The sequence below is a fragment of the Alosa pseudoharengus genome, unplaced genomic scaffold (genome assembly GCF_046254945.1).
Source record: "Alosa pseudoharengus isolate Yale_2024_CS ecotype anadromous, Long Island Sound unplaced genomic scaffold, YU_APseudo_1.1 YU_APseudo_1.1_scf_1, whole genome shotgun sequence".
Classification (NCBI taxonomy): domain Eukaryota; kingdom Metazoa; phylum Chordata; class Actinopteri; order Clupeiformes; family Clupeidae; genus Alosa; species Alosa pseudoharengus.
Window position 1 is genome coordinate 59,559,492 of NW_027468564.1, and position 23,022 is coordinate 59,582,513.

At 40.8% G+C, this 23,022-nt stretch overlaps 1 protein-coding gene across 3 annotated transcripts in view; it reads right to left on the bottom strand.

The window, feature by feature from the left end:
• srsf7b (serine and arginine rich splicing factor 7b) overlaps positions 1–23,022 on the bottom strand; it is a 91,249-nt gene that overhangs the window by 42,399 nt on the left and 25,828 nt on the right. For 2 of the 3 annotated variants that reach the window (XM_076295900.1, XM_076295904.1), the window contains exons 3-4: positions 6,661–6,837; positions 5,519–5,599 (exon numbers count right to left, since the gene is read on the bottom strand). In XM_076295900.1, the coding sequence (XP_076152015.1) occupies positions 5,519–5,599; positions 6,661–6,837 (258 nt within the window). Of the gene's footprint in view, positions 1–5,047; positions 5,600–5,944; positions 6,409–6,660; positions 6,838–23,022 lie in introns of those variants that run through there. The other variant, XR_012988828.1, reaches the window with a different exon arrangement.

Here is a 23,022-nt window from a genome sequence, read left to right on the forward strand (position 1 = left end):
AATCCCACAGTGATGCCTCTGATTGGTGGAAAGGCCGTTAAGGTCATAGTTTGAAACTTAATCAGCGAAAATTATTGACAAAAATGGCTTTTTACTGCCTATGGCGAAATTCTTAATGTGAATAAAAACTTTCTAGACGAACATTGGTACTTGTATCAACAAGGATTGTGGTTTATATATCACACGAACTTAGTCAGGGCCAATACACCATCAAATAGAACACTGGAAATGCTAGTTTGAACACTTAACTTTTCAGTTAGCCGACAGGCTAATCATTAGCCTTTCAGACATTAGAATGTCATTATAATGCTGCTAACATTAGCCTACATGCTGCAACACAGGTATGAAATATATTATGTTTTAGTGACCTTGTTGTTTCTATGAATATGAATTGTTGTTTATATGAAACATCAACTTAGTCGAGGCATAAAAAGCCCTGTATATCCCCATTAAGTACTTAAACCTTTGAACTAGCTAGCTACTAGCTGATAGCACAGGCTGGATGCTACCACCGGCTAGACACTGCAGTAAAATGGTTAGCAAACCGTCCATGCCCCCGTGAATATTTCACTGTTTCAAGGACGAAATCAAGAGTGTCCAAAGGGGTGAAAACCACTTTAAATCGGGTCACATTAATGACTGTTGTGTCGAGGGTCAGCTTGTGGGTTTTGTAAGGGCCAGCATGAGGGAAAATACCTATCAAACCTACGAAGTTGTGTGGTGAGTTTTGCAGGGAGGTTGGTAATGCTAGTTAACATTAGCTAGGCTACTGTAGCCTTCATACTGTACGAGCCATATCATCAATCATTAACCTAGAAATACTTCTTCGTACATTTAATGAACATTTTGTGTAATAATTCACAGCAAGTTAATAAACTGAATATGGTGGTCCAAGAGCAGACCATGCACCGGTCCATGCATCAGGATGGCAGTCAGATATGAAGCACTGCACAATGTTGTTAACGTTAACCGGTTTCACACACACGATATAAAATACACGATGGTAAATATAACATTCAATACCAAAACACTATTATTTACACGATTACTACTGAAATAACTGCTATTAACTATATAAAAATCATTGTTTGGAGGAAAGGGTTTGCATGCTGTCGCCGGTTGGAAACATGGTTGGAAGTGATTTCGCGCTGGTTCGTGCTGCTTATACATTTTTCAGTGAGGCGCGGTGGTTTATGGGATGAGTAGTTCCTTCGCTCGGAAATAAAAAATATGTACACAGTCTTGTACCTTTGACTTTTTTTGGACTTTCTCTTCGTTTTTTCACTCGAAATTATATGTTGTATACTTATGAGTTACGCCGTAGCTGATTAGCCTAAGACATGCTCTAAAACTCTTTAGATACGGATTTTTCCAAAACGTCAATGGGAGAAATGAATGGGAAATGTACTTTCGGAAACTAAGCTCTCTCGGAGGAGGGGCGGGACTGTGATGCTCTATGCTCATCTCATCTGTGGATGCCGTCATGTTGTTCGTTGCATTCAAGGTATAGTAGTCATATATTCAAAAGGGCAACAACACTCTTGATTTTCCATTAGAAAATGAACAGCCACATTTTTAAAAAATCACTTATGGGCCTATATCTCATATCATATGCCAACACTTTGCTACATATTAGTGTTGGGATGACAAGTGACATGAATAATTTGCGCAGAAGCGTCGAAATCAAAGGATGTAGGCCTATATTTATTAACACTGTGACTTGTTGCCCGATTTAAACCAAAGATCCCAGAGAGAGATCGCACAGATTTGTGGGTAATGCAGTCCACATCACTCTAAAATCTTGGCCAAAACCTGTTAAAACCACACTGAGAGGACTGTATTACCCACAAATCTATGGCATCTCACTCACACGAAAAGTAAACAGACAGCAAAACTAAGATAGATGGGCTGGCGACTGAGGTAAAGTTAGTGGGTTTTTGGTCACTAAATAAAGCTGCAACTCCTTTATTGAAACTGTATCTTGTGCGTTAATTTACAAAGAGCTCGTGCTACACTGAAAGTTAACATTTTGTCACTAGCAACCAACATCTGTCAAATACAGTACAGGTGCATTTTCAGCTCTAAACAATACCGTTCAGGATTTTTGTTTTTTCAAAAAAAGAGGAATGTGTGTAATGTTTCATTGGCTCCTGGTCAGGATGACTGAAGCTTGCATGGGAGACAAGGAAAACAAAACATACAGTTTAGTCTAGCCTACGTAAACTTCCGACACAGTACAGGTACCTACTGTAGTACATAGGTTCTCAAACTTTTAAAACCCGCCCCCCCCCAAACTGTTCTACAGTGCATGAAGGCCTCCCCTGACAATTTGACAATCTCAATGCCCAAGTACCCAGTGTCCCTATGCTCTAAAACTTTTTGGACCCCACTCATTGTTGCTACTATAGCCTATTTATTATTATTAGTAGTAGTAGTAGTAAGTTACTTGGAATGAATTCAATGTGATGTGAAACAACGTTAAATATTTTCAAAGCTGATCAATTCTCTGCTCAATTTTATAAACACACTCAACCTCAGGTTGTCCTCATCTTGCTCCTCACCAAAAACCTTGCTTCTTGGTTGTGTTGCATTTTAAGCACCGTCAGTTTGGAAAAGCCTGCGCTGCACAAGTGACTGACCTACCGAAATAAGTTTTATTGTGCATCCGAGAATTTGGGGATATTCTCGCACGCTACGCAGAGGGTTGCAGTGCTTCAACCCATTGTCACTCTTCAGCACAATAAGCTGTTCCTGTATTTCTAAAGAGAGTTGTAGGCTACTGCGTTGCAGACAAATGGATCCATAACACCGTGGACGTCAATTCCGATGTAATCATAGCCTAAATAAGTCGTTATATTGTATTAGTGGAGGTTTCTTTATTTGGTGGCGCCTACAGGTGTATGGCCGTATGCACTGTGCGCACCATCAGCCTACTCAGCTACGTGTAGATAAATCATTTCCTGTGTGTATATTCACTCGAAGTTGGCCTACCATAACTTCCGAACTCTGTACTATTTTTCTGTCAAATAACCAAATGCTTTTGTTCAACTTTAGTTACGCACTTACTTGGAATCTACTTGTTGCTGGTTACCAGCAAACGATGTTAGGCTAATACACCAACTCAAGACTTCAAGGCCATCATGGATATATGGGGGGTTCCTGCAGACGCCCTTGTGTCTCTGTCAAGGCTATGTATTGGTGTTGTGTTGTGGCTATGTTGTAAGAATGTGAAATGAATATAACAAGAGGCTTTTGCACAATAGGTGAAGACAAAATGACCGATAATACACTTTTACGGCAGTGGAGTTTGAAAGACAGAAAAGAGAGTAAAATAGCGACTAAGGTAAAGCTGCATGGAGATTGTAAAAACCCAAAGGTATTAATTATCTTTGCATGTTTGATCACTAACTCATTTCGGAAGGTTTTAATGCACAATCAAAATAAAAACTATACATAGATTCTGCATTGTTTGCATTATTCTTCTAAATGTGAGATCCGGGGCTGATGCTTGCCATTAGAGCTAGATAAACTTGAACGTTAACATGAATATTTGTAGGCTAAGCCTCCAAGTTTGGTAACAAATCTATGCATGATTCCATGGTAAACCACAGTTATTAGTTATGTTTTCCATATTCTTGTCAATTATTGTAAATGCTACCTTATATTTTCCAGTTGTCAGCGCAGCAACATTGGTTTTGCATTAAGCTAGCCGTAAACCCCCATTTGGCTGCTACATTCCTAGTGTTAGCAAACACTAGCTAGTCTGTTAACATGAATATTTACAAGCCTCCAAGTAAACAGGAGCAAATCTATACATGATTCCATGGTAAACCAGAATCATTGCATTAGTTATATTTTCCAGATTATTGTCATTAGGGGTGGGCGATATATATCGTCTGCGATAATATCGTGATTGTTGTTTTAACGATGTGCAAATTGACATTATCGAGTATTTAAATTACTTATGGGAAAAAACACTCGAAATCACGCATTGAAGACTCATATCACAGGAGGTGTATGCGGGAGAAGCCCCTGGCTGCAGCAGAGCAAGTGTCATGTGATCACTAATGGGTCACAACGTTGTCACACGCACGCCTAATGTTTATTTTGTGCAACGAGAGTATACTATACCCTACTTGGGATTTTATGCGGCTACTTCTGTTCAAGTAGCATTGATGAGACAGTCACGTTTTTTCCTACACAGTATTATATGGAGAGAAAACATTAGCCTTTGAGTATTTTAATAGTCAGTTGTAAACAAATAACTATTCTCATGTAACTCTTGTAAATGGACTGAAGTTCGCTCTAAATATCTACGTTTACCGATTATGCTAACCGTTAGCATCTCTATGGGATTTCTCATATACATTAGCCATAAGCTAACACATTAGTTTCTATTCTGTAACTTGGAATGCTAGCCTACATGATTGCTCTTAAACAAAACATCGAAGGAAATAACTGAGATGTACTCTGTTGGTCTGCTTAGTTTTACAGTGAATCCTATGTAAAGGGTTGAAAGGAACTTCAGCTTCAGACTAGCACTCTGTCTTGCTCCCTAAAGTAATGGGACACCCTACCCCTACACGTGCAAAAATGAGGGTTAGGGCAAAAATCTAGGGGTAGGGGAGGTATTGGGACGGGCCCTTTCTCTTGGGAAACTGTTAGGCCTATTTATCTTCTCTAATGTAGCTGGCTAGACCATGTCATTGCCACACACACAAGTGGGTGCAGAATTGGAAATGTGTCATAGAGTGACAATGCATTGGTTGATTTGGTTAAAAAGTCACAGGTTAGGTTATTGGTTATTATTGTAATGATGCTATTCATAAATAATGAGCTGTAAAGTAACTCAGACTTTAACAAAAACAATTTTTTAAAGGCTATCGACTAATTATCGTTATCGTCAAAATCACAAAAAATATCGAGATATTATTTTTTGTCCATATCGCCCACCCCTAATTGTCATATTGTATGCTACTTTATAATTTCCAGTTTTCAGCTCAGCAACCTCGGTTTTGCATATTCTTAGATAGCTGTAAACCCCCATTTGGCTGCTACATTCCCAGTGTTAGCAAACGCTAGCTAGTCTGTTAACATGAATATTTGCAAGCTTCCAAGCACAGAATTCACAAATCCTACCTGTTGCCTTTCACCATCCACTTATTTAACTGCTGTCGCATCCCTTGACATGTGATCTCTTTTTCCCCTCTTTCTTTTTCTTTTTTTAGCCCCCCGACAGTTTTTTTTTTCTTTATCCATCTATAGACGACAACTCACGTTCGCTCAGCGCTCACTGCACTCCCGCTCCCTCTTCTATGTCAAAATTGTATGATGGAATCTTATGAGATAGGGCACCTACTCTAGCCTGTGATCTAGTGATCCTGCTAAAAGTAAGATCAATCCAAGCTTTGGTTTGCCATCAACCATGATGATTGCCACTTGGAACTATATTATACCGTGATCCTTTTATCAAGACACAGGAAGTTATCATCTGGCACACAAGTTGTATTTGACTCACCTTCTACCTCGACTGCGGCTTCTTGAGTGGGAACATGAATACCTCCTTCCATGGGAGCGTGAGTAAGAACGAGATCGGGATCTTCCATCCAAGAAGAGGAAAGAAAATATAAATCAGACCACGCTCTTTACCAGACACACACTGGCTTATCCTTCCGCTGTCTACTCAAATTCCATCCATTAATCCTGAAAGCATCAACTTCCCTTATACTCAACTAAAAATAATACTGGCAATGGTCTCAGAAGAGATTTACTCATATAGTATGCATTCACACAACCAAGGCTAACTTACAGCGCTAAATGTCTACCTGCTTAAAACACTATTCAAACTACAAAAAGAAATAATCTTGACAGAATAATTATATTTGACTTGAGATGAAGTAAAGATTAAAAAAATAAGATATATTAATTGGTATTTAAAATAAACCTTGCAAGTTTGCAGGGGAGCCCTTCTTTGCGCCAAAGGTCTAGCAGATCTAGGCGTTCTAGAAGTATCTATCAGCCGACCTCAGGCATCTAGTCGAGATCTTCTGATTTCTAACGATGATCATACTGACAGCCAAATTGCTTGATTGAGACTTGATAGAGGTGCATGCCGATTTTTCTAGGTGAAGATGGACTGCAGCCCACCATGTCTTGTAGCTCTGCTTACAAAACCGTAGGGACCCAAATTGAAAACCAAATTGACTGTGGCTGATGAGCTGGTCTGGAGCAGGGCAATTTTGCTTGGGCCCTTTCTGAATGGGTAAAGTGTCATTATCAGTGGCTGGTGCCTCAGGGGAGGAGTCAAGCGGAACAGGGCTCTGGTCATAGAAACAACCAATAGAGTGGGATTTGCTAGATGCCTCATTGAATCGTAAAGGATTGTGACATTCTGAATCAAACGATGACCTGAAAGGTTTTGGACCATGATGAGTCATTCAAAATGTAATTTGCAGAGTAAAACATTTCAGCAACACATATTTGCAAAAAAACTAGTATTAACATAGGGGAAGTACAGATCTTGTTAACAATAACAAGAAAGAAATATATAGGAACATCTCTGTACATTCACATCATTCAACATTAATAACTAACCGAGCAATTTCAAAATAAAGTTAAGTTTAGTTATTTTTAAATAATCCAGAATTTGGAGGAGATTACCTGCTTTGATGCCGACGACTGTAACGGTGACAATCATAAGCATAGTGCCCTTTCTCACCACACTCATAGCAACGGTCATTTGGATCAAAGGGCCTACGGGTTGGTGGCCTATCATAGTGCGACCTGCGGGGAGTCCCAGTGGAAAGCTCAACACGCAGTCTAGAGCCACAGATTACCCTAATTGAGAAACACAAGAGAAGGCATTCACATAATAATATAATACAGAATTGCATTAGAAGATTAGAAAAGACAGTAGAAATCAGAACATTCTGTTAAAGGAACATGCCAACATTTTGGGAAATTAGCTTATTCGCCATCTTACCGAGTTAGATAAGATTATACATACTAGGGGTGGGCGATATATACTGTATTGTGATTGTTGTTTTAACAATGTGCAAATTGACATTATCGAGTATTTAAATAAGGGGGGAAAACACTCAAGATCATGCATTGAAACTGCATACATTCACTAAAGCCCCTGGCTGCAGCAGAGCAAGTCACATGATAGCTAGTGGGTCCACGTTGTCACAAATAATGTTTATTTTGTGCGGCTACTTCGTTCAGTTAAAAAAAAAGTAAAAAAATAACTCTTCTAATGTAACCCTTATGTAAATGGACTGAAGTTCGCTCTACTACTATATCTACTTTTATTGATTATGCTAACCGTTAGCATATCGAAGGGATTTCTCATATTCATTAGCCATAAGCTAACGCATTTGTTTCTATTCTGTAACTTGGAATGCTAGCTAGTGTTAATTTCGTCAGACGAGACAAGAGGAAATATGTTCGTCAACAACCTTTTTTTTCATGACTAAGACAAGACGATGACGAGACGGCAGTAATGTCCTGAAACACTGACTAAGACTATCTTAAGATGCATTATTGTTGACGAAAAAAGACGAGACTAAAATGTTTTGCATGAAATAAAAACTAAGATAAAATCTCTCTTCATTTTCGTCTACAAAATGAGAAGACAGAATATCTAGCTGTTACGTTTTCAAAATATTCCGAATGAGTTCATACGCAACAGCTTTCCTGTAGGCTAGTCTACGTGCTGTTGCTGCAACCCTGTGGCTGCAACACGAAACTACATGGAACAAGAACACTGGAGATTTCTGCCAGAGTTAGCAAGCTAACTACCTAAGCTTTATGCCACAATGCAACATACCCAGAAGTTGAAGCCTCTCTCATACAAATTAACATCCCCCAGAATGTCCATACAAAAATGTTGATCATGTAATGTCAACTATTTAACTAGTTAGACTGATGATGCAAAGTTTGCTAGCAAGTAAGCTAATATGGAACGTTCGCTAGCAAGTTAGCTATGGCTAAGATGGAGAGTCTGTTTGGGGAATGTGTTGTGTTTGGGCGCATATCGCCATCTAGCGAGGCGGAGTAAAACATTAATACTGTAACGATTTGATAGCGAACCACACAGTTGTCCAATCAAAAGGTTTATTCACTGGGAACGAGAGCCGGGTCACAGATAGACACAGAACACAATGCAAACAGGGCAGGTCAAGCACGCACACACACTACACATACAGGGGAGGACGCAGCCTCCCACACAAAAAGGATCACACACGAGGGAGAACTAAAAGGGAAACATGTTACAATAAAGACGCTAACATTGCACACAAAACTAAGGAGAATAACGACATAAACCCCCCAAATGTTCGCTCTCGTATCCCAGGATCCCCTGCGCGGGAGAACGCTAACACTGTCTTTTTCGCCAACGTTACATAGCTCCCCCAACAAGCCATTGCCGTCCTCGGCAATGACCACGAGGTAGCCACATGCTAACGTCGGCGCGCGTCGCCCGCCACTCAGTTCAGTGCGACAGTACCGCCAACTCACGTGGGGGGCACGCGCCGCAGGAGCTCACTCAACGGGGCGCCACGCTGCTAGCAATCCAGTTCGGGCGTGCTAGCAGCCACGTGGCCGACCCGCTCGTCACCAGCTCCCTCTCAGCAGCCGCCCTCAGGCTGCACTTTCCGCGGCGTGACACCGCGGCACTCCTCCTCTCCAGACGGGGCCCTAGGTGGCCTTACAACCGTCGACACTGTACCAAGCACCGGGGTTCGAGGGGGGCCAGATGAAGCTGCGCCAACGCCACTCCGCTCCGTCGAGTCGCCGACCAGGACAGACAGGCACCGACTCCACAGCAACCGGACCGCGCTGAGCTCTCCCGCTGCAGCTACCGTCTTCGGCGTCCCTCCTCGTGTTGCCATCTCACAGAGCCGTACTGCTCTGTTCCCGGCCCGTTCCACTCCTTCGCGGCCTCGGCAAAGGCACGACCCCCGAGATGGTCGTGTTATCGAACTCCACACACAAACTTTTTCAAAAGGCGCCGGCCAACAGGCCAACTAGAACGGGCGCCCACACAGCACGGTGCCTCTCACACACACCCAAAAGTTTTTTTTTTAAAGTTCAGAGGGCATTTCCGTCAAACCTGCCCCACCGTCGTGAGTTCGCTGCCCTCAGCGGCTCCGCCAACCGTCCATCGTCTAGGAACCTCTTCCTCGCCGCACTCCCTCGGCTCTGCTCACGCGTTGCGGCTCGCCGTGGAGTCAGCGCCCAGGCCAGCGTCATCTTCTCCGCGACCACTTCATCTGGCCAGATCTCCTCCCATGGAAGCAGGCAGGTCTCGGCGATAGCTCCTCTCCTCCGGCAGCGGTAACGATAGAAGGCCTCAAGCTCTTTAGTAGCCCTTACAAGGGCTCTCTCTGGATCCTCTTGCGTGGGCCTCCACCCAGCGGTGAGGTCTCCCGCTCCCAGCTTCTCTCGCTGAGCGGAGGCCATGTTCGAAAGTCGCTTCTGACACCAATGTAACGATTTAATGCACACGACACCAACGTTGTTCAATGGCAGCTTTATTGGCTCACGAACGAGGGCAGGGACTCAGACCAAGACTAAGACACAGAACACAATACACACGGGGCAGGTCAAGCAGACACACACTACACACATACAGGGGAGGTCGCAGCCCCCCACACAAAAAGGATCACACACGAGGGAGAACTAAAAGGGAAACATGTTACAATAAAGACGCTAACATTGCACACAAAACTAAGGAGAATAACGACATAAACCCCCCAAATGTTCGCTCTCGTATCCCAGGATCCCTTCTGACTATCCTTCTGACTTCCTGTTCAGAAATCATGCAAGGAGATCCTGTCCATGGCCAGTTGATGATGTAGTGATGTTCCTTCCACTTGCAAATAATGGCTCCAATACTGCTTGCTGGATGATTCTGAAGTTTTGAAGTGCATCTGTAACCAGTTCCATTAATATGTTTGGCAACAATAAGGTTGCAAAGATCTTGGGAGAGCTCTTTGCTTTTACCCATCATGAAATGTTTCTTGTGTGACACCTTGCTAACAAAAAACCTTTTTATAGCCCACCAGTATGTACTAACCCAGTTTATATCAATTTGCACAGATAGGAGGGATAATTTCTCTAACTACTTATAGATTCCAGTTTGTTCCTTGCCATTCCTTGCGTTTGTGTACTGCTTTTTCTTAGCGTGTTCAATACTTTTTCCCTGTGCCATTCCACTTTTTTACTCATAACACTACTTTTAGACATTAATGTTTGGATTTTTATATATGTGTGGATTACCTAAGTTAATACGAATGTCTGGTGAAAATTTCATGCGAATAGCCAAACTGGAAGTATACTTACTGAAAAAAATGTTGACGTGTTCAATACTTATTTTCCCCGCTGTAACTAACCCTAGCTAAAAAAAAAAAAAAGATTATACCTACTTCAACAGTAGCCTATAATTAGTCTACACCAGGGATGTCAAACTCAGGCCCGCGGGCTGCTTATTTGTGGCCCACGAGGTCATTATTCAATCTGTATTAGAAGTGGCCCGCCGCGTAGTTTATACAGCGCATCCATATCTGAGCTGGCCCGACAGTATTCTCTTCAGCGCATCCGCGTTAGAGCTGGCCCAGCACGCTATTCTATTCAGCGCATGAGCGCAGCCCAGGGCAACGCAGCCCATCAAGTTGCTACATACTGTACAGTGTATCATACACCGATAACACTTCAAATCCCAAAATGCGTTGCATCGTTAATGCCGCCTTTTCTGTTCATAAACAAAACATGTATCCATGCAACCAGACAAACTATCAACGAAAAAATGGCGAAGCGAAAGACTGCTAATCGGAGCTTTCAAGATAGGTGGGAAAACGATTATATGTTCATATTATTCAAGGACAAACCCGTTTGCTTGGTATGTGGATTCACCGTAGCTGTCACTAAAGAGTACAACATAAAACGGCACTACGTTGAACATGAACTGGTCCAGTCAAATCTTTTACTGTCTATGGTCAAATCCTAGCCGAGCTATAACTGTAGCTCGACTTACCTGTGCATGTAAACATACTGACTGACAAAAAATCAGAATGAGTAATTATAACAGACGAGTAGCCCTGTGGACACACAATATTGTTGGAAAATTGAGATGTGTGAAACACTATTTGACTCAAATGGTAATCAGAAATAATTTGTTATAAAAAAAAGACTAAAATGTGTTGACTAAAACTGACTAAGACTAAGATACCTTTAGTTTTCTTTTGACTAAAACTAGACTAAAATGACGAGACTTGTAGTCGACTAAAACTTGACTAACAAAAATGATATTTGAATGACTAAATACGACAAAGACTAAAAAGGACATTTCGTCACATGACTAAGACTAGGATTAAATTAAAAATAGGTGACAAAATTAACACTAATGCTAGCCTACATGATTTCTTTTGAAAGGAACTTCAGCTTCAGACTCTCTCTTGGGAAATTGTTAGGCCAATCTATCTTCTCTAATGTAGCTGGGGGCAGAACTGGAAATGTGTCAAAGTGCATTGGTTGATTTGGTTAAAAGGTCACAGGTTAGGTTATTGGTTATAGGCTATTCTCAGACCTTTAAAACATTTTTTTAAAGGATAACGACTAATTATCGTTATCGTCAAAATCACAAAAAAAAGCAAGATATTATTTTTTGTCCATATCACCCACCTCTAATACATACCCTACTCGTCTGTGTGCGTGCAGTGACTCACTCAGCCAAGCACGCACAGAGAGAGAGAGAGAGAGACAGACAGACAGACAGACACTTTATTGATCCCCAAGGGGAAATTCATGGAGTAAAAGTAAAAGCAGACTTTTCAGGTGCTGCATGCAACTCTGCCCAAGTAGCAGTGCTTCGCCTGAATGAGAATAGGGTCATTCCAAGTGAAAACAGCCAAAATCGGGGTATCATGTACATGGTACCTCTCAGATTTTGCTGAAAAGCAGTGAAAATATGCCTTATGTTACCAAAGCAGGGAATCTGAAGTTTCAGGTCAATATCTCAAACGGTTTGCCCGTGGCGTCCATTTGAATTTCGGGTGCCACGGCCGTAATTGACACATTGGAATTTCACATTTCATCTTTTGGCAGAATCAACATTCCTTACTGTTTAGGTGAGAGGTGGGTCACCAAAGTCCTAAAAAATGTTGACGGCATGTGTGATTTTTCACTTTTTGGGTGGCCGTAGCACCACGATTAATGATAATATTTATTCTAAACAGGATTATTTGTTATGTTTGGGAACTTTGCTCTTTCCAAAATTAATTTGAGGGTTATGGTACCACTGGTGGGGGTTTTATGGGGGTCCAAAAACCCTCTCCGGCAGAGGTGACTTTTTTGGAACCCCATATTTGGACCCCCAAATGACCACGTGGGCACTTGATAATCCTAATGAGATTTATACCAGATAAAGATACATTTTTGTTCTTTCTTTTAATGAAATGAAATGTTTGACTATAAAGCTCCATAATATCAATTTTATTCTTCAAAGTGCACCATTTTGGACATTTTTTTTCAAAGTCCGGAATGTAGTTCAGAGAGAATTTAGTGATGATAAAGCATGAAAATAGTGGAAATAACTTAGTATTATGCTCAGTGATGGCAAACAATTAAATATTAAGTCTAAGAGTTAAACATTAACCCCTTATCCCCCATTAAAGAGACCTGCCTGTGACACATGCAAAGGTGGTTTAAGACACTTGTATCCACAGAATGGCTTTGTCTTAAACCACCTTAAGTGGTTCCAGCAATCAGACTCCAAGCCGTTTTGGTCATTTTTCACACCTGTATTTGAAACAAGCCACTTGTTAACAGATTCAATTTAGACTTTTAGTAGATCTTCTAGACTGAAAGAAGTCAGTCCAAGTCTGTATGTGCAGATGAATAGTTGTGTATGAAGATGGCAGAATCGGACCAATGCACTGTTGGTATTTTTCTCAATGACATTTGTCATAAGAGCACTTATTGCAGAAAAAAAGAGACTCTGCTTATAGAAAGTGTGTCTCATGATGCAAAAAGACTGCTGGAGTGGCGAAGTGGTGTTCCACTTAAAAATGGGGATACCATATGTTTTCACCATGAAAAGGCTTTCCTGACCAGGTATGAAAGTTTGCAGAAAGCTTGCTGTGACCCATATCACCAGCACAAAACATTACGCAAAAGTAAGTACTTACTTTTTAAAATATACAGATTTCCTTCTCATCATTTGCCTGTTTCATGTTGAACAATGGTATTTTCCAAAGACTTATCAATACCTTTCTGTCTTTCAGATAACCTGAGGGTAGTAGATGAAGCCAAGGCGACAAGCTTAAAAGCAAAGCCTGGGCAGAAGATTTGCAACAATTGCAATAACATGTTGCAGAAGATGGAGGCTAATGAACCAACAACATCAATCACAAAGGATGAGGAATTTGAATGCAAGGTCATGAACCAGCAAGCCCTGGATTCAAGTTGTTTGACTCTAGGTTGTTCTCCTGTAAAACCTGTAGCTGTAGAGAGGCGAATTGGATACGGAAAACGTAAATTGCAAGACATTCACTCAGCTGCAAAAGCTAAAGTTGCACTTGTGTTGGATGTACCCATCTCAAGTTTATCTGAATCAGAAACCAAGGAGTGTGATAGATGTAAAGAATGGGAGACACTCAAATTGCTGATTAAAGAAAAATGTGTGACTGCTACCCGACGAGAAAGAACAAAACTTGTTACATTAGCTCCTGAAAGTTGGAGTGTTCGCCGGGCTGCAGAGGAATTTGGTGTCACCAGGTGGGTGGCTGCACAAGCTAAAATAATGAGGGAGGAAAAAGGAATCCTATCGGAAGCCCAAGTGAGAAAGGGCCATGAGCTTTCAAAAGAACTGGTTAACCATGTTCTTAACTTTTATCAATCTGATGACTATTCAAGGATGTGCCCTGGGAAAAAGGATTTCGTATCCATAAAGGTGAATGGAGAAAAAGTTCAAATGCAAAACAGGCTTCTCCTCGTCAACCTTAGAGAACTCTACTTAGCTTTTAAGGAACATGCAAATGAAAAAAATAGTTTCTCTAAGTTCTGTGAACTTCGGCCAAAATGGTGTCTGCCAGTGAGCAGTTCAGGGATGCATTCTGTTTGTGTATGCGAGTTGCATCAAAACGTTAAATTACTCGTCAATGCAATTCCAATTCAAGGAGATTATAAGGAGCAATTGGTCTGCCGTACAGATGACAGGGATTGCATGATCCATCTTTGTGATTCATGTCCAGGAAAGGAAGGGTTAGAAGCTTACTTGAATGACCTATTTCAGCAAAATGACTTTGATGTTGATGATGTCGTCTCCTACAAACAGTGGGTGCACACTGATAGGACAACTTTAGTGTCTGTACAAAATTCAATCCAGGAATTTATAGAAGTAGTGTGTTCAGCATTTGATCATTTGAGACACCATCATTTTATTATGAAAGCACAAGCTTCTTTTCTGAGATCGTTGAAGGATGACCTTGCATCAGATACAGCAATTATTCTCTTGGATTTTGCAGAAAATTACAATTTTATTGTCCAAGATGCGGTGCAAGGTCATCACTGGGATAACAGCCAGGCAACCCTTCATCCGTTCGCTGTCTACTATAAAGATGCAAAGGGATTGCAGTGTCTCAGCCTGTCTGTAATTTCGGACTGCCTCAAGCATGACACAACTGCTGTTCATTCTTTTCTCTCACGTTTGCTGCCTCATCTTAGACAGGTGATCCCGAATTTGCAAAAAGTGATTTATTTTAGCGATGGAGCAGCATCTCAATATAAAAATTTTAAGAACTTCTCCAACCTTTGCCATCACATGCAGGATTTTGACATCCCTGCGGAATGGCATTTTTTTGCAACATCGCATGGGAAAAGCCCATGTGATGGAATTGGCGGAACTGTCAAGCGACTTGCAGCACGAGCAAGTCTGCAGGCCACTGATGCAAACCATATTCTGACACCAATGGAGATGTTTGAATGGGCAAAAGAAAACATTAAGAACATTACATTCTTCTTTGTTAGTGCAGAAGATATTAAAAAACACGAGGAAACGTACGAATTGGAGAGACGTTACGCCTCAGCCAAAACGATCAGTGGAACACGATCGCATCACTGCTTTATACCAATTTTCAAGAATAAGATACGGATGAAAAGAATATCACAGGATACAATATTCACAGATGTCGATGCAGGACAACAATCGGATTCAGAACACTTCGATACAGAACACCCAGAGGCAGAACACTCGCAGTCAGATCGGCCACAAAACTCAATTTTCCAGCCAGGGAAATACATTGCCTGTATCTATGATGATGACTGGTTCATTGGAAACATTGTTGAACGTTCAGATGAACATGGTGACGTTTTTGTGAAATTCATGAAGCGTGTCAACAACATCCTCACATGGCCATCGGACCAAAGACAGATCCCCTGTTGGGTGCCATTCCAACATATCATTTGTTGTGTCAGTGTGCCAGACATCTATGGACGCAGTGCTCGCCAATACAAACTTCACCAAAAGGACCATGACAAAATTATGTCACTGCTTCCACAACTTCTTGGATAATGGTTAAAGACAATATTCAATTTAATTTTCAATTACATTTTATTTGAAGAGTGACAGGGGCAAGGACAAACTCCCTTCTATTTGTAGTGTTATGTAACATTCTTGTTATTTAGCTCTTTAAAAGTTTGATGGCGGGTGTCTTTCATGGGGGATAAGGGGTTAATCTTTAAGTCTTAGTCTTAAAATGTAATTGTTTGCCATCACTTAGCATAATACTAAGTTATTTCCACTGTTTTCATGCTTTATCATCACTAAATTCTACATTCCAGACTTCGGAAAAGAAGAAGAATAAAATCAATATTATGGAGCTTCATAGTCAGAAGTTTTATTTCATTAAAAGAAAGAACAAATATGTATCTTTATCTGGTATAAATCCCATTAGGATCATCAAGTGCCCACATGGTCATTTGGGGGTCCAAATATGGGGTTCCAAAAAAGTCACCTCTGCCGGAGGGGTTTTTTGGACCCCCATAAACCCCCCACCACTGGTACCATAACCCTCAAATTCATTTTGGCAAGAGCAAAGTTCCCAAATATAACAAATAATCCTGTTTAGAATAAATATGATCATTAATCGTGGTGCTACAGCCACCCAAAAAGTGAAAAATCACACATGCCGTCAACATTTTTTAGGACTTTGGTGACCCACCTCTCACCCAAACAGTAAGGAATGTTGATTCTGCCTCCAGAATTGTGTAGTACAGGCTACAATGAACTACCACACCAGTTTTCAGCTTTCTACCACTATTAGAACAGACGCTATGGCCTTCCAAAAATGCCAAAAGATAAAATGTGAAATTCCAATATGTCAATTAGGGCCGTGGCACCCGAAATTCAAATGGACGCCATGGGCAAACCGTTTGAGATGTTGACCTGAAACTTCAGATTCCTTTGTTTGGTAACATAAGGCTTATTTTCACCGCTTTTCAGCAAAATCTGATAGGTGTCATGTACATGGGTGGCTGAGTTGGCGTGGAATGACCCAATATATAGTATGTTATAGTATGCTTAGAAAAGTTGCTGTCTTATTTTACACTGGTATTTGTACAGGGTTGGGTCAGATTACTTCGAAATGTAATCCATTACTGACTACAGATCACATGGCAATTTTTGTAATCAAAACATATAACGTAATCTGATTACTTTAAGATTACTTTTTATACAATTTGCACACGACATACACATTCTTATTTTCCACGATATTGCCAAGTACTGAATGCATTTTTCCCGACTGGAAAGGGCCTGTTGGTCAACGTTGACGGTCAAGAAACTACATGAAATGGTGTGTGTGAGTGTGTGTGTGTGTGTGGGGCGGGGGGGGTTGTAATGGGGTGTGTTCGGGAGGGGGTGTACCTGTGTGTGTGTGTGGGGAGGGGGTATGTTTTGTGTGTGATGAAATGGTGTGTGTGTGTATGGGGGGGATTGGTGTGTGGGTTTGGTGTGTGTGTGGGGGGATGGGTGTAATGGTGTGTATGTGCGTTGGGGGGGAAGAGGGGGTTGTTGTGTATTTGCTGGGTGACTGAACAGGCTGGTAAGGTAAGCTCGCTCTGTTGTTGGCATTGAGCTGGAGTCTTGCAACGGGCCGGGTACCCGCATAAAAGTTGCTAAAACGGCTAGATTGTTGTTGACATTCCTACAACCCCAAAACAGAAAAAGTTAGACGCTGTGTAAAATGTGACAATCTGCAAATCTCATATTTAGTTGCAAAAAGGACACAGACAAGACATCAAATTTTGAAAATGTCCTAAATGCAGGGGCTGTGTCAAGTCGAGGGCAATCAAATCTGCAGTAAAATTCATTAAGCCTATCTGGGAGCTGGGGGTCTACATCTTGAGCTGTCTGTTTAGTCTTGTACCCAGTGATCATCTGTAGTCCCTGCCATACCCTTTTGGAGTCTTTATCTTCAGTTTATCTGCTAGACCAGCGGTTCCCAAACTTTTTTCCCCGCGGACCACCCTCTACATCCTGACTCGGCTCACATACCCCCATCATAAAAAAGTAACACTATTGACGCATTCCAGGCATGTTTAATTAGCCATCCTACATAACAAATAACAAAATCAAAATGTGGTATGAGCCCTCACACTCAAAAAACAGTGTGGAGAACAACATTATTAAACACAAAGAACAAAGAGAACACAGGCTTAGAGACAGATTGTGAGAGAGAGAGAGAGATAGAAGTGATTATTCTTTGTAGTGATTATCTCAAAAACTACAGTAGGAGGCAGAGCTTTTTGCTACCACGCACCCCTCCTCTGGAATAATCTCCCTCCCTCTATTTGATTAGCAGACACCATCCCTATTTTTAAGTCTAGACTTAAAACATACCTCTTTAGTGCCTTCCATAGTTAGGTATGGTGCAGTGTGGAACTTCAACCACCTCAGGTTTTTTTTGGAATGGACCACCCTGCTGTGTCCTTGTGTGACTGGCACCCCAATCATGCGTGCGACGGTGGTAACTGACCATACCTGCGGTGGTGTTGACTACCCTTGGCTTTTTCCTATTCTGTTTCGGGGGCTTTTATTTTGAAACCACATTTTATTTTAAAACAGTTCCAATGGCAAAGTTGTAAACAGAACAAACATTAAAGGTGCCCTGCCACACATAACCATTTTTACTTGTATTTTTTTTTAAACATGTTAGGTCCATATGTGTTTGTGCTATGTCGTGAATGTGAAAATGAACAGCTAACTCCTCTGTCAGCTCTAGCCAATGAAAAGAAATAAGCGGAGAAATTAGGCCATTTGCAAAACCTCTTCAGATTGACGTGAAATTGATGAGCTCATTACTATTCATGAGCTCGCCCAGTTGAGACCGTGCCCACAAAATTCATTTAGCTCTGTGACAGTTTTCGTAGGCCTATGCAAGGATGGCTGAATGTCAACGGACTTGTGCGCTATGCACAAATAGAACTTCAACAATGCATTTTGCCCAAGAACCCAGACGTGAGGATCAAATGGCTTCAGTTTATTTTTTGTAGAAATGCCACAGGCTTTGCAAAAAGGTTGCTGTTGAAGCCTGGAGCAGGCTACCATCGCTAGGATGGCTTGAAACAAGGTAACCAAGGCATGTTTTCCACAAAAAATGTCCATGGCAGAACTTCAGACATTGCCACAAAGTAATGAAATACGTGTGGCAGGGCATCTTTAAACATAGGCGTGAACATAGTGAAATGAAACAACACAGAATGATAATTGTGTGAATTATCATTGTTTCAGCACACTCCGAAGAGACCCAAGGTTAGTGTTCATGGAATATGCACAATGTAAGGTAATTTTCGACTGAAACTAGATCATCTATTCACTTGCTAAGTTGAGTAAGTTAGTGTTAATTGACTTTAATGAACAACAAAATACTTCCACATCGGTGAATTCAGCGTTTTTTTGTTTTTTTAAAACTTGCTGCCTCGCTTCCTAGTTACAGCGGGGAAAATAAGTATTGAACACGTCAACATTTTTTTCAGTAAGTATACTTCCAATGAGGCTATTTGCATGACATTTTCACCAGATATTACTATTAACTCAGATAATCCACCCATATAAAAAAATCCAAACATTAAAGTCCATAGGTAGAGTTATGTGTAATAAAGTGGAATGACACAGGAAAAAAGTATTGAACACGCCTGCTGAAATTTCTTAAATACTTTGTGGAAAAGCCTTTTTTCGTAATGACAGCTTCAAGGCATTTCCTGTATGACGAAAACTAATCAGTCACTGTATTCTGGTGTGATTTTGGCCCATTCTTTTAAACAGATAGTCCTTTAATATTGAAGATTCCAGGGGTCCCTCTTGTGAATCCTTAACTTCCAAAACTGTTCAATTGGATTGAAGTCAGGGCCTTGATTTCCTTTCTCTGAAACCAATTGAGAGTTTCCTTTGCTGAATGGTTTGGATCATTGTCCTGCTGGAAGGTCTAGCCATGTCTCATCCTCATCATCCTGGTGGATGTAAAGTTTCTCCTGGAACAAAATGACTCCATTCATCATTCCTTCAACTGTATGAAGTCTGCCAGTACCATGAGATGAAAAACAGCCCACACCATGATGCCACCACCTCCAAACCTCATTGTTGGTATGGTATTTTTAGGGTGATGCACAGTGCAATTTCTCCTCCAAATATGGTGTGTAGTATAACATCCGAAAAGTTCAGTTTTGCTCTCACCAGACCAGAATACATTCTCTCAGTATTGCATAGGATTGTCCAAATGTTGTGTAGCAAACTTTCAACGAGGTTTGACATGTTTTTCTTCAGCAAAAGAGTCATGCGGGATGAGCGTGCATAGAGGCCATGGTGGTGGAGTGCATTACCTATGATTTTCTCTGTAAAAATTGTACCTGCTGCCTCCAAGTCTTTCTGGAGCTTTCTCTGAGTAGTCTTTGGATCTTCGGCTACACTTCTGACTATCCTTCTGACTTCCTGGTCAGAAATCTTGCAAGGAGATCCTGTGCATGGCCAGTTGATGCATTGATGTTCCTTCCACTTGCAGATAATGGCTCCAATACTGCTTGCTGGATGATTCAGAAGTTTTGAAGTGCATCTGTAACCAGTTCCATTGATATGTTTTGCAACAATAAGGTTGCAAAGGTCTTGGGAGGGCTCTTTGCTTTTGCCCATCATGAAATGTTTCTTGTGTGACACCTTGGTAACAAAAAACCTTTTTATAGCCCACCAGTATGTACTAACCCAGTTTATATCAATTTGCACAGATAGGAGGGATAATTTCTCTAAATACTTATAGATTCCAGTTTGTTCCTTGCCATTCCTTGCCTTTGTGTACTGCTTTTTCTTAGTGTGTTCAATACTTTTTCCCTGTGCCATTCCACTTTTTTACTCATAACTCTACTTTTAGACATTAATGTTTGGATTTTTATATATGTGTGGATTACCTAAGTTAATACTAATGTCTGGTGAAAATTCCATGCGAATAGCCTCACTGGAAGTATACTTACTGAAAAAAATGTTGACGTGTTCAATACTTATTTTCCCCGCTGTAGATATCTTAAAAGGCAGTAGTTTTCCCGTTTCGAACAGACCCATGGTGTAGGACAACGACTTTTCATTGGCAACAATATTAAACCAACCAACAATATAAAATATTAAGAGCAGCTCTTTTATGAGTTAAATCGAAACAATGTAGGTAGGGCTGGGATAAACGATTCTTTTTTAAACGATTAATCTAGCGATTATTTTTTCGATGCATCGATTAATCTAACGATTCATTTTTTCAGTCCGATTCGATTTCGATTCGATTATCTCCCAATTAATTCACTAATAGCAACTTATACATGTTTATTTACATATATGAATTCTTTAACATTGCAATATATGTTTATTGTTCTTAAGATTCCAAAATAAAAGACTATACAAGTGCAAAGTAATGCATTCTTAGTCAGAGGTAGCATTCAATAAAGTTCAGTATGTCTAATTGAGTGCCTGTCATTTTAAGACGTTTGTTATGGTTATGGTTATGGTTATGGATTTAGCAGACGCCTTTGTCCAAAGCGACATATAAATACAAAACAACATAATAATATTTAAAAATGAACAGGGAACAGATTAAAATCTAGGTCAAATATAGTAAGGAGAATAGTTGTAGTACACAATAATATCAATTCAATCAATAGCCTAATAAAAAAAGCAATGTAAAAAAGGGGAAAGGCAATAATAAAACAATAATGTCAATTCAATCAATAATATAAAAACAATAACATGCTAAGACTACATTAAGGAGAATATCAATAATAAACAATAATGTCAAATTAATTAACAGCCCAATTAAAATAAAAACAACATTATATAAACCATAACACATAAGCGCTTAAACAACTAAGTATATGTTGAATAGGAATGTCTTTAGACCCCTCTTAAACGACCCAAAACTACCACAGGAACGGAGAGCACTGGGCAGTTCATTCCACCAACATGGAACCACTGAAGAAAAGAGTCTGGAATTAGACCCAGTTTTTATGACTGGTCGACACAACATACGCTCACCAGAAGACCGCAGTGGGCGGTTGGGCATGTTAGGCTTGATTATTGAATTAAAATAACTAGGAGCAGATCTAGTTAGTGTCCTATAGGCCAAAGTGAGAGATTTAAATTTAATTCTGGCTACTATAGGGAGCCAATGGAGAGTAACTAGGAGAGGAGTTACATGTGTCCTCTTTGGCTGATTGAAGACCAGGCGTGCTCCAGCATTTTGAATCAGCTGTAATGATCTTGTTACACAAGCGGGTAAGCCAGCTAATAGTGAATTACAATAGTCCAGCTTAGAGATGACCATGGTCTGAACAAGAAGTTGTGTGGAATCTTGTGTCAGATAAGGTCTGATCTTCCTAATGTTGTAAAGCATAAACCGGCATGATTTTGCAATAGAAGCTATATGCTCAGAGAAGTTAAGTCGGTCATCAATTACAACGCCCAAGTTTCGTGCCGATCTAGTTGGGGTCAGTGAAGTTGAGTCAAGCTGGATGTTAATCTGTTGGGGAATAGCTGTTTTAGCTGGAAACACCAAAAACTCTGTTTTTGAGAGATTAAGCTGAAGGTGCCGATCTTTCATCCAGGCTGAAATATCCTTAAGGCATGCAGAAATCCGGTGGGAAACACTAGAGTCATCAGGTGGGAAAGACAGGTAAAGTTGACTGTCGTCTGCATAACAGTGATAGTCAAATCCATGGGAGCGAATGGTATCACCTAAGGAAGTGGTGTAAATAGAGAAAAGCAAGGGTCCTAATACTGATCCCTGAGGCACACCTGTGGTGAGGGCATGAGACTTAGATACCTGTCCCTGCCAAGACACGTTGAAAGAATGCGCTTTAAGGTAAGATTCAAACCAGTCAAGAGCTTTTCCAGAAATTCCCAGTTCAGATAGTATAGATAGGAGAATGTCATGGTTAACAGTATCAAAGGCTGCAGATAAATCTAGTAGAATTAATACTGATGACTGAGCAGAGGACTTAGCTACTCTCAATGCTTCAGTCACAGACAGAAGAGCAGTTTCAGTAGAATGACCACTCTTGAAACCAGACTGCATAGGGTCTAGTAGATTATTCTGATGAAGAAAGTCACAAACTTGCTTGAAGACCACTTTCTCCAAAACCTTTGACAAGAAAGGAAGAAGGGAGACAGGTCTGTAGTTCTTCACCTCAGTTGGATTAAGTGTACTTTTCTTTAGCAGAGGTGTAACCCTAGCCTGTTTAAAAGAATAAGGAACTATTCCAGAACTGAGAGAAGCATTAAATACATGTGTGACTGCTGGTAGAACAGCGGGTGAGATAGACTGTAGAAGAGTGGACGGGACAGGATCTAATGGGCATGTTGTTGGACGACATCGCTGAAGCAATTGAGAGACTGCTTCCTCATCAAGAGGAGAGAAAGAGTCAAATGATGGGGTCATACTAACACAAGGCAAAGCCCTCCTTATAGGAGCATCAAACTGAGCACTTATTTTA